Source organism: Onychomys torridus, chromosome 14 (genome assembly GCF_903995425.1).
Source record: "Onychomys torridus chromosome 14, mOncTor1.1, whole genome shotgun sequence".
NCBI lineage: Eukaryota > Metazoa > Chordata > Mammalia > Rodentia > Cricetidae > Onychomys > Onychomys torridus.
In genome coordinates this window covers 58,929,097-58,942,283 of record NC_050456.1, presented here as the reverse complement: position 1 = coordinate 58,942,283, position 13,187 = coordinate 58,929,097, and the positions used below count along the sequence as shown (strand labels likewise).

General features: G+C 39.3%; 1 protein-coding gene across 1 annotated transcript in view; it reads left to right on the top strand.

Annotated features, from left to right (window-relative positions):
- Nucleotides 1-13,187, top strand: part of Cep128 (centrosomal protein 128) — a 223,316-nt gene that overhangs the window by 85,829 nt on the left and 124,300 nt on the right. The window contains exons 13-14 of the mRNA XM_036205643.1: nucleotides 2,564-2,687; nucleotides 6,930-7,081. Coding sequence (XP_036061536.1) covers nucleotides 2,564-2,687; nucleotides 6,930-7,081 — 276 coding nt within the window. The remainder of the gene's footprint in view (nucleotides 1-2,563; nucleotides 2,688-6,929; nucleotides 7,082-13,187) is intronic.

Sequence of the window (13,187 nt, the reverse complement as noted above, 5' to 3'; positions counted from 1 at the left end):
TTTGCTCTTATGGTCAAGATGTTGCTGGTTTTAACCAAAGATGAGGCTTAGTTTTTAGGTATAATGCTTTGTGGCTCATTAGCCTTAATAGGAGTTGGAGGCTTCTGATATCCAAAGTTGAGTAACTTTAAATGGTCATCTTACATATACTTGATAAGGGTAGATGTGTTTCTAACTGCCATTCTCCTTATGTTCACTAAATCAGATCATGCCCCCTTCTGTTTTTTTGATGTGGTTTCAATTTTCAACTACACGATATGCTCTTCAGGCCAGGGTGTCCAGTGTCATAGGCATTCAGAAGTCCCTGTGCATCCTCATAGTGGCACTGAAAATGCATCATGGCACCTGCTTTGCAGAGCCTTTAAAATGTTGATTGACTTGTTTATAGTCAGTGGTCATGAGGAACTACTGTTGGCAGAGTTCAGTATTTGTTTTCTGGATGTTGGTATTTAATTATATGTTGATTTCTTATATTATTTAAGTGCCTATTTGTAATCTTTTTTCAGTTTTTGATGCAAGAGATTTCTTTGCAGGTTGTCATTATGATTTTGGCCAAGTTGTTTTTCCATTGCTTACTTGATTTTGTTTTTTGGGAATATATTTATTATGCGGTAGAAAATTTGCCAGTCTCTTTATATATATATCAAGATGAGTAAGGCAGCTCGTAACTTCAGAAGCTTACATGTCTACTGATTTTCTGAGGTCTACTTTGATATAATATGTTATGTCATGATCCCTTCATTGTAGTTTAATTACCAGCGTAGCATGTTTTTAATGATAGAAAACAGGTAAAGATTAAGAAAATAAATTAGAGGTGATGAGCAGTAATGAGGTCATATACAGATGTATTTGAACCAGACACAATAGCACATGCTTGTAATCTTAGAACTCAGAAATCTGAGGCAGGAGGATTGCTGCAAGAAGCTAACCTACGATATGTAAGAAAAACAGTTTAAAAAATTAAAATGTAGTTAGATTAGTGAGTTAGTCACTGTTCTATTGCTGTGGAGAGACACCATGACCATGGCAACTCTTATAAAGGGAAGCATTTAATTGGGGCTTGTTTCGATTTTCAGAGGTTTAGTCCATTGCCATAGAGGGAAGCATTGCAACAGGCAGGCAGATTTGGTGCTGGAGAAATAGCTGAGAGTTCTACATCCAGGTCAGAAGGCAGCTCAAAGAAAGAGACCCTGGGCCTGCCTCAAGCATTTGAAGCCCCAAAGCCCACCCCAGTGACACACTTCCTCTAACAGGGCCACATCTACTCCAACAAGGCCACACCTTCTAATGCCACTCCCTAAGCATTCAAATATATGAGCCTGTGGGGGAGCATTCTTATTCATACCACCATGATTAGGCTGTTGCTCAGTGGTAGCACACTTGCCTGCCTTTACAAGGTTCTGGAACTCATGGAAGTTTCCCTTGCATCAGGCTTCTACCCAACTCCATAAAGGCCCCCTTTCCAGACATCGTTCTCAGCACTCTCCCCACTTCCCAAACCTATTCCTCAAGTTCCCATGCCCACCTGCCCCCAGTCTAACCAGGAGATCTCCTCTATTTCCCTTCCCTGGGAGATCCATGCATTCCTCCCGTGGGTCCTCCTGGTTTCCTAGCCTCTCTGGGTCTGTGGGATGTAGCATGGTTATCCTTTACTTTTCATTTACTATCAACTTAGGAGTGAGTACATACCATGTTTGTCTTTCTGGGTCTGGGTTACCTCACTCGGTGATTTTTTTCTAATTTCATCCATTTGCCTGCAGATTTCCTGATGTCCTTGTTTTTAACAGATGAATAATCCTCCATTGTGTAAATGTACCACATTTACTTTATCCTTCCCTCAGTTGAGGAGCATTTAGGATGTTTCCAGGTTCTGGCTATTATAAATAATGCTGCTATGAACATATTTGAGCGAGTGTTCTTGTGGTATGATTGAGCATCCTTTGGATATATGCCCAAGAGTGGTATAGCTGGGTCTTGATGTAGACATATCATCCTTGCTTTAGGTTAGAGAGTGGTGAAGTCCAAGGATGTAAATGAAAGTAAGGTACTCATTCATTTTGTGGGCAACTTGTGCAAATATCCTGTGGTAACCCTCCTATTTGCATAACTCAGATTTTCTCTGTGAGGCTTCCAAGGGTCTTACTGCAAGATCCACAATAATGTTGAACCTGGAAGCCATTTAATAATTATCTCAGACAGTGGATACAACTAGATGGTCATAATCATTTGGAAATAGAGACATTACGGTTAAAAAAAGGGTTTTGGGTTAAATTCCTAGAACTCCAAAGGGAAAACTAAGAGGTGTTGAAGTTGTTTGTCACTATGGACACAGGGAAGGAAAAGACATCTCTTGTGAAAGGAATGGTGGACTGAAAGCATGGAGTAGAAGCCTTTTCTGCTATGTGTGGGACAGCCTGGGGATTAAGCTGGCTTTAAATTGGACCACAATAGCCCATTAAAAGCAGATATTTTCCCCAGGAAACAGTTCATAACAATCTGTAAGTCTATTTGCTTTTCGCTTTTGAACTTGTTAGCAGTTTGATTTTTGACTTCATGATTTTAGGTGGAAGAGCTGCGTACTCAACTGACGAAAGCTGAAGGTGACCGGAAGGGCTTACAACACCAAGTATCCAAGCAACACTCAAGCTGCCAAGATGATCAGAGAGATGACTGGAGGTTTAGAAGAGGTATAGTTCTGGATGCTGGATGTGTGGCTTCCCCTTCCCCTGGGCTGCACTCCTGTCGTGCTAAATCAATCTTTCCAAATTTCTTAATCATCCATGAGGTTTTCAAACAAGTTGGCCATATTCTCGAGTCTGATTTGAATGTCTCTTTTGCTTGATTTCTCGACCTATTTCTCTTGTCAAACCTGCTGGTCTCATGGGCATTGTCTGTGAAAGAACATCCTAAGGTTTTGGTGAAGTTTTCAGTTTCTCTCTTCTCCTTGCCTGGGTGCTTTTATAATTAAGTTGTAAACATGCCTTTATTTTATCTTTTCTTTTTTTCCCCTAATTTTTAATGTGTGAACCATTAATATTCAGAGCCTGTTATCTGGAGATGGGAGAATGGAATCCAGTCTCAGTGTCCTGCAGTACTGACATAGTACAATGCAGAGGCTTCTTCATTACTTAGCTCACTTGCCCGTTTCTGGTTCTTAAAGCTCTTCCACTGACATTCATGCCCTGAGCCTTCCTAGTTCTTCTTCTGCCTTATCTGTTGTTCCTTTGTTCACATCCCGTGTTCAGAGGTTGGTTTTGCTTACTGTCCTCTTGATGGCTTTTCATATTTAGTAGTTCTCCAGAGAAGCCATTTACTCCTGTGCTTTAGCTATCACCTGCCAGCACCACCCCTGAGTCTGCTTCTACTCAGTCTCTGGACTTCAGCCGAGCAGATGGAGTTGCTGGTTGTTTTTACATATGCTCATCTACAGACTGTGCAGTCAGCAGATTTACAACCAATCCATCTTCTCTTCAAAGCATGTTTTTCTAATGCCTTTGGAATTCTGTCCTCCAGGATTATGTAGGTGTATGACAGCACTTTCCATACCTCTGTGGATGTGAAGTGTCTTGTTCCTGCCTTGTGACATAGTATTGACTGTGCCTTATCTGGTTTTAATGATGCCACTATAGAATGCTTTCTCTCTGGCTGATGATTGAAAAGCTAATAAAACAAACTGGTGCCAGGTAACCACTAGAGTAAGAGAAGATTGATATTTCCCAGGGTTTTACATTTTGCCCTTCTTCCTTTTTTTTTTCTTTTTTCTGGAATTCTCAATAATTTTGTATCAACAGCTGGAAAAGCTGTTGTTCTCTTTGACACATAACATATTGCTATTACTGGTCTTCATATATTTCATGTACCTAAAATGTTTGAATTGTGGAAACTGTGTTGTTAGCTTTGGAAGGAAGTTTCCCATTTTACATTGTTGAATAGGCTTTGTGAAGAAATTGACAGCCATAATGGTCTGGAAACATTAAATTTTTCTTCATTTGTACATGGTATTATACAGTATAAATAAGTTCTTGCTGAAATGAAATATTTTCTAAGTAAAAAGCAAAATTAGACCCCTTTTCTCCTTCCTGTCCCAATAAATGGTTTCATCCCCCAATCTAGATACTTCAGTCTAAAACACAAAGGAACATCTGGAATTATTTTTTTTTCTCCACTCATTAATTGGTCCCTACCTCCTGTTCTGTCTCTGTCTGCATCTCTCTTCTTTTCTTCTGTGTTATGGGACAAGATCTTACTCACTAGGTCAGGCTAGCCTCGCAGTGGGGATCACCTGCTGTAGTCTCTGGCTCTTGGGATTACAGGCACCTGTCACTCATGGCTTCTGATAGCTCTCAGATCTGTCACCTCTTTTTTCCTTATTCCATCACCCCAGCTTTGACATATGTCAGCTCACTTGTCCTTCCATTTTTACTTGCCTTGCTGTGCTCTGGCTCCCCTAAGCCTCTCTCCTATACTGCTACTCAGGGCATCCTTCCAAGACAATAGCTGTTGGTTTTCGTATCTTCACTACAACCTCTCACTACCGTGTGTTGGATTCTAACCAGATAAGAGATATTGCTCACTCCCTGTACATTATCTTCCTTACTCATGGAACCATTCTAGGGAGAAAGGTACGGTTCATTTCACTGATTAAAGAAAATAAATGCATTTCTCACAGATTTGACAGCTGGGAAGTTCAGATGCAAGGGCTGCGTGTGGTGGCAGCCTCACTGTATAAAAACATAGTGGATGGCATTACATGATGAGAAAAGACTGCCGAGAAGGAGAGGCAACGGCCAGACAACATGGCCAATGTGTGTTGGGAAGAAGGGGAGAGAGAAGCGAGAGCTGGTGAATGAGAATGCACATAGAGTCAACATGACAGTGTGCATATGGGAGAGGCAACTAGCAAAACCATTTATAACAAAGTCATACTCCGATGACTCACACTCCCATAGCAGGGCATTAACCCATCCAGAAGAGTGGAACTCTTAGGAGATAGGAAGGTCTTGAAGATTCTTCATCTTAACAGTATTGCATTAGCAGGCTTCAGCATGAGTTTTTGATGGGCTATTCAAACCATAGGTAGACGTTAATCTGCTTCCACAAACTTGAGTTTCTAATTACTGTACCATAATGCAACAAGCATCATCCCTGACAGTGTGTAGGTAACAATCCTCTAGATTTGTGAGGAGAGTGTAATTTTTGTTCTATTTTATTGTTAATGTTTTAAATATTTGAATTTTGTGAAATATTTTATTGCATATGAAACTTGTGTATATACATAGGTATATTTATTCACATTGGTGTTTTATGTGTTTAAAAATGTTACAAAACATTTGGTATGTATCTGTTCCAAATATATACATATTTTGTGAAGTTTTATTTATATATACATTTAAGCCGATGTATTTTATACAATAATATGTTCTAGTATTGTATACTTCCTACTAGTATATGTTCTTGTAGGTAGCCACACTAATGTTATATGTATCATGAAAAATATTATATAGTCATATTACTGAGGCTTGTTATACATATGTATAGAATTCTACATATGCTTATTTATAGTATATTTATAAAATTTATGAAAACACATGTCTATGGAGGGCAGGCTAGTCTTGAACCTGTGATCCTCCTGGCTTAGCCTCTTGAGAACTGGAATTAACTGATGTGTATGACTACCTGGCTCATTCAAATACTTGTTATATAACCTGCAAGATTAAATCTTGCTATCTCTTAGTTTTTTGGAAAATTGAAGGTCCCAGTCCCTGCCCATATGTGAGCTCCCTGCTGCCTCTGTCTCTTCCTGTCCTTGTATTTGTTAATTGTTCAGTATAAAGCTGTTACCTGAATATTAAATCCTCTTGTAACCTGGACTTTATGCTGTTTTGTTATCCAGGGTAACACTCCAATGCCCTCTCTCTTAGTTTAGTGAAATCTGTATCTATTGTGTAAGTATGGCTTAGTTCCCCATTATGACTGTGTTTTTTAAAACTGTCATCTGTCAGGCTGTTCTTATGCTATTGAAGAACCTATATGCCTTCCCTTTCAGTGTGTGGTTTTGAGACCTTTACTGTTTCTCAAGTTGGAATGTAATTCATAAATTATATACAGATTTGATTTGGTCATATTTATTTCACTCCTTTTCTAGGAAGAAAATTATTGGGAAAACAGTGTTGAATTGTTAATATATATTCTAATTGATAATATTTTAGAGTAAAGGAAGCATTTTGTGTGTTTTTTCATTCTTATAATGCAAGCTCATTGTCAGTGGATTTTTATGTTGTCCATCTTCATATGTGAAGAATATGATAAAATATCCTATGTCTCATTGACCAAGCATTTAGTGTTGAATTAAATAATTAATGTATATTGTTCAGTCTTACAATTTAAGGTATAGCCTAAAGGATTAGGGAGAATTAGTGAACCAGCCGTCAGTCTTATGGAGATTGAGGAGAACCATTTGTTGTTTATATGTAAGAACAATATTTCATTGTGTAAGCCTTAGTAGCATCAGCATGTAGTAGCCTGGTTGAACTCAGTGTTTTTGCTTTATAGTTTGCAAGTAATGTAGCCACACAAGGAACGTAGTGAATAAAAGGTATAGGAGTTTCCTGAAATAAATTGTATTAGAAATTAGGAAACATTGAAAATATTACTATGTCATAAAATAGGATGGCATAGCTGCCTGTGTAGTTTTGAAAAGTATTTAAGACTTGATACTGTACTTTGAATTTAGCTGATTGGGGCATGGTACTGTGGTGCTCATGAATGTGTGGGAACCATGAGACCTGAGATGGCAGATTGGAGAAATCTGCAATGCTTATTGAGTGGATTATGCTAGCTAGCACATTAAGACCCAAATAGTAACTGTTGGACAGTACACTCTCCTGTGAATAAAGAGTAACCAAAGAGCTTTACATTTGCCTCTTAAGGGGTAGAGCGGGAGAAACAGAGTCTGGAGAGGCAGATGGCGGAGCTGCGGGTGCACCTGAACTTCAACGCCATGGCTTCCGAGTTAGAGGAGGTGAAGCGGTGCATGGAACGGAAGGACAAGGAGAAAGCCAGTTTGGCGGCCCAAGTAGAGGTGACGTCCGTCTTTAATCTACATTTGGAAGATAGTTTTATTTACTGGAATTGCTTAAAGAAATTTAACTCAAAGTTGTATAATTTTGAGAGCTACTTTTGGAGGTAAATGATATAAAATGAACCTAACAACTACCTGACTCCTATATAGCACCTCCTTAGCGTTTGGATTTTCTTTTGGGACTCCGAAATGAAGTCTTTTTTAGTTTTCTTCATTATTTCATAGCGAAAGCCTCTTTCTCTTCTTAACCTTGAAGTTACTTTGGGTCCTGCATGCAGGAAGGGTTTTCTTCTCTGAGACAGCAGCAGTGATTTATTTTGGGGATGAACGTGCCCGATGGCAGAGTGAAAAGAACCCGGTGATGTCTCTTCTTTGGAATGCTTCAGGTTCCCCTATCTGTAGCTGTTGGCCTGAGGTCGCGCTGTGAAGCCTCCAGGAACTGGAGTTATGGGGTGCTCATGAAAATGTGGTAACCCGTGAATGAAGCAAAGGCAGGCAGCTGCCATTTCCTGTGCATCTCTTATCTAGCTTAGATGAGGTAATTATCAGAATATATTAAAAATCAAAGAAAAGGACCTCATGAAAGGAAATAACTTAATTCTAATTATAATTATGCAAATTAGATCAAACATAGTTGGCACATTTGGAAATAGATATGTATCAGCTCTCCCCCTGCATCTGTTTATTAGTGCAGTTGTCTTCTAATAAGTTGCCGCATTTGAAGAGTTTCCATAATTATAATGATAGGTAGAAAATTGATGCTCACAGCTCCTGACTTTGTATAACCCAAAGGAAGTACGGAACACTTCTTCAGTCTGAGTTTTTCTTTTATCTGTCAGCATGCACTAAGAATACCTTTTAGATTTCATTCAAGATTTAGATCATAGAGATAGTAAAGATAAAGAAATATTGGCATGCTCTTTCCTCGGCCTCCTAGATGTTTAATAAATCCCAGAAATAGCTCTAGTGCTACAATATGACTTGTGAAATTTGCTTCACGGGTATCAGTGTGGCCCCTGGTCCTGCTGATGAAAATGTCAAAGTAGATTGTTTAACAGAAGCTAAGTAAAGCCAAAGCAAAACAGCAAGTTTCAAAGGTGGAAAAAAAAAACAACAAAAAACTGCTGTAGTTTTAACTAGAGCTTATTTTTTGTGCTCTCCTTCCCTTTCTCCCTAGTTTCTTCTTTTTTATTTTTGTTATAAATTGGGTGGTGGTGGGGGAAGTCCCGAAGTTCATGGACACTAAAAAATGGTTTATAGTAGCGTAACGATGGTCTCAAGGAGCCTGATTCTCTGTTTCTAACTTAGTCGTCATCCATGGGAGTGATTTTCATATAGGTTAGGACTGGTGGTACAGGGTTTGGTTTGCAAAGCATTGGAGAGAGGCTCACGTTCACATACCCAGTACCGCTCATTGTGAGTTGCATTTCAGGTGCTCTTGAAACATTGTTGTGTCCTGTGGTGTGGCCCCTCCCCCCATTGTCTTTAAGAAGACATTGCAAAGAGGTTAGCATTCATCTCCAGGAAAAAATAGTTTTACTTACAGCTCCTTGCTTCTCTGTTCCTCCACCCCACCCTCTCCTTTAGACATGGCCTGTCTTTGTAGCCCAGAGTGGCCTTAGATCAACTGCATAGCACAGGCTGGCTTCAAACCCCTAACCTTTAACAATAGCATGGATCAAGTTCCTCTCAGTTGTTTTGGATTTAGCAGCACTTCTGATTACACCTTCTTTGTCACACCTTATGGTTTTGTTCTCCAAGTGATGTCTAGTCTTGGCTCTCAGGGAAATAGAGGTTATAGGTTACTGAGGAGTAGCTGCTGACAGTTGAGACTACCTCTGAAATATAGTTAAATTCCATTTAGTGTTTTGGGGCATTTTCAAAAAATGTTAGCTAATTTGGGACCATTGAGCTATTGTTGCCTTATGTACTTTATAACCAAATAGAAATTAATCTCCTTTGGTTGCTTGTGTGTTTTGTGTGTGTACCCATGTTTGGTGGATGTACTTATTTATATGTTTGTGAATGTATGTTTGGTGGTGTGTGTGTATTCATGCCAGAAGTCAACCTTGGGTGTTTTTTTTTTTTCCCTCTGACAGCTTCTCCATCTTCTTATTTTTTATTTTTTGTACTTTTAAAAACTGTGTCTATACTTTTAACCCCCTCCCCCCCCCCCCACTCCCACGTGAACATGCCCATTGATCTTGCTATTCTTCTAGTCTTGTTTATGCATCCATTCCGAATGGATACTGTTTCACAACAGAACAACAGATTTTTTGATATTCTGACTTTTAAAATACATCTCCCTTCTCTTCTGGGATGTTCCTTGTGCCATAGAAGCAGGAACTGTAATATGGATGTATCTTTTCAGTCATCTTTGTAGGCAATAGATGTAGTCACCTGTTGACTTCTGGGAGGAGAATTAGCCTCTCTTCTGGATCAGTCTTCTCTGTAGCAGCTGGTTATCAGTGAAACCACATACACACAAACTAAAAAATGGACTTGGCAAGTTGTGTGTGTGTGTGTGTGTGTGTGTATGTCTGTGTATGCATGTGTAACAATAAAAGAAAAATAGGCTACCAACTTTAGAGTGGGGGAATGGGACAGATTTGAGGGAAGGAAGCCAGGAGTAGCTGGAGGAAGTAGAGGGAGGAGGGAAGTGATATAATTCTATTTCAGTTAGAAACATACTAAAAAACCAAAATTATTTGCTTATTTATTGTGTGTGTGTCCACATGTGCACATACCACAAAGTGGGTAGAGATTGGAGGACACCTTGCAAGAGTCATTTGTTTCTACCATGTGGTCCCAGGGATGAACCCAATTTGTTAGGCTTGGTGACAAGTCCCTTTACAAAGCCAAAGAGTCACCTTGCTGGCCCTCCACTGTATGTTTGAGACAGAGTTGCTCACTATTCTTGAAAGTCTCTGATTTAGCTAGGCTGGCCAGTGATCTTTAGGGATCCACCTGTTCCCATCCCCCACCCCCACCCCAGTGTCAGGGTTACAAACATGTTATTGTGCTTGTCTTTGACTTGGGTTTTGGGATGGAACTCAGGTCTTTGATACTTGCACAATAGGCATTTCCCCTCTGAGCCAGCACTTCTTTACTTTTTAAAGATCAAATATGGTAAACCAAAATAGATGAACATGTACTTGGCCAGCCCAAGAGCATGGATGTGATAGTAGACCTTAGAATTTTTGGTTGTTGTTGTTGTTTTGGTTTTCTTGAGAGAGCTTTCTCTGTGCAGCCCTGGCTGTTGTGGAACTTGCTCTGTAGACCAGGCTGGCCTTGAACTCAGAGATCTGCCTGCCTCTGCCTCCCAGGTGCTGAGACTGAGGTGTGCACCACCACTGCTTGGCTCGTGCTGCCACCACCTGGCTTAGGATTTGTTTAATCATCGATGCTATTTCTTTCTAACCACAAATTTCCTGTAGTTCTATAGAATCCCATAAAAAATCTTGACAATAACATTTTTTTTCCTAGAGTTCCCAAATTTCCATCCTTTATTTTGCCTTAGTTTGAGTTTTTCACTGCTTCTCTATCTTTTTGAGGAAATCGTAAAGTATTCCCTCCCCAAAGCCTTTTTGGAGTGTAGCAGATGTAAGTGACAATCTTTCCAGCTGTCTTTTGTCCACATCACTAATATTTTTTTTTATTACTGTCTTTACATTGGCTTAATTTGATCTGGTTATATTCCTTTAAAATTTCAAAGTAGGTCACAATAAAGTGGAGTTACAAGATTAAGCCAGCAGCCCCGTCACCAAGACAGAGTTGACGCTAATGCTTTTATCTTGGTAAGACATCTTGTCAGAATATCGTCTTCTTATCTGGAGATGTGTGTTCTGTGTCCGGCCATTAAAGTGATCCAGGTGACTGGCTCCCATCAGCAGTGCAGCTCAGCAAAGAGCAAGGCCGGAGTGTGTTGGTTCATCTACTTACACCGTGGGAGCCTGTGTACATTTTAAGGAACTATCATGCGTCTCTAATTGTCTGTATCTAGGTTTTGGAATTTGAAACCAAAAACTTGCCTGTTGAAGACAGAATGAGAGACAATGATGTCTAAAAGGACGTGTGTTTGTGGCTACAGTGAGGTTTCTAGCTCTTTCATATGCTGTTACAGGAATCCTTCTGATTTCCTGTCTTTTCTCCCATAGTGTTTTTTCCTGATGTTGCTTGTCTTTTTAAGATTGACTCACTGTGTTTTCACTCTGATGTTCATTATTTTGTTTCCTTTTGTTTTGATATTTCGCTGTGCACAGATTTTGCTGTGGGCAATCTACTAGTATGTGTTGATGTTAAAATGCAAACTTGTAGTGTAGTAGGAGCTCTTGTGTGGGTGTGGGTGTGGATGTGGGTGTGGGTGTGGGTTAAAATCAGATTTACTCTCTGTGCCCTACTGTACTACCAGACAATGTATTAACCTGAATTATATGCTCAGTTACCATTTGTTGGTGAAGGTAATTATAGGAAAATCTTTTAGTAATTTTGAAAGCTAATGTTTGTTGTTCAGCCTCTTTCTTTTTTCCTTTTGTCTTTGCCAAAGCACCCTCTGATTGGTTTAATAAAGAACTGAATGGCCAATAGCTAGGCAGGGAAAGAGTTTAGGTGGGACTTCTGGGGACAGAGCAAGCTCTGGGAAGAAGAAAAGCGAAGTCAACACCCAGATGTAGAGGAAGAAGCATGGCAGTACAGAGTAAAGATAATAAAGCCATAATAATGAGAGAAAAAGTAGGTTTATAAAAATGGGTTACTTTATGTTGTAAGAGCTAGTTAGTAACAAGCCTAAGCTATTGGCCTATCTTTTAAAACTAATAAGTCTCCATGTGGTTATTTCACAGCTGGCAGTTGGGACAGAAAAATCCACCTACAGTGGTGTGTGTGTGTGTGTGTGTGTGTGTGTGTGTGTGTGTGTGTGTTATGTATATGTGTATATATAGGTATGTGTGCCTAGGCTAGCAGAAGCCATCAAATGTCCTGTTCTATCACTTTTCACTTTACTCCTTGAGAAAGGGTCACTGAACCTGGAGTTGGACTAGAGGCCAGCAACACCAGTGATCTTGTCTTCAGTTTTTTATGTGGGTGCTGGGGTTCTGAACTCAGGTTCTCATATCATGCTTATGCAGCAAATATTCAGAGTCACTTCTTGAAAGCACATTGGTTTCTATAAGAGCCGTCAATCTTTGCTTTGTTCGACCGTTGTATTGGCTTTTGTTATTGAGAATATGTATTTGAAGCAGTTGTTTTATATTGGGAGATAAGAGTGGAAGTATCTCTTGGAACCCCAAATGTGTTTGAGTTTGTGTAATCTGTACTTTAAATTCTCCCTGAGAATGTCAATCTGTAAATGCACAGAAAATAAGAACATTTTTCCCCTTCTTCTAAACTTAGGTTGAACCTCATTAACCTTGATAGGTTATTTGTATTCATAAGAATTCCAAGCACCCTTGATCAGTGAGTGATTCCCCCTGATTTAATCTTTGCCTCCATCTTCCATTAACTTAACTCTTCATGAAAAAATTTGACTTTTAAATTCAGCTAAGAACTTGAAAGAAAATAAAAAAAAAAAAAAACATCCAAATTACACCAAGCTGCTGAACATAACTTAGATTTAATGTAGAGTAATAATGGAGTGACAGCTGACATGATTATTCATAAGGAAATCACTGAGACTGTAGTTCCAGAATGCACTTTTGAAAAGGAGAAGGTAGTGAACAAACCCAGACCTAAAACCATATTTTGCCCACTAGAAGCAGAGAAGTCTGGTTCTTAGCAGAAGGTCTCTTGAGCCTTCCCTTTCCTGAGCAGATCTGGGGACTTAGTTGTAAAGTGCCATGCTTAGTGATGGGATTCTTGCAGACAGAGGTCTGAAGAGCTTTATTACTCTGCATGTAATTCCCTGTTTAAAATCTTAATAACCTTTTCCTAATCCAAATATATGTTGTAAAAAAAGGCACTATTCCCAATTTTTAATACTCAAGATCTATTTTTAAGAAAACATAGAGGCCAAATTTATTGAACTTGGTAGAACTTAGTGTACCTCTAACCTTGTGGAAATTGTTAAGTCCGTCAATGCTCTGTGTTCCTAAGTATTTACAAAAGGTGT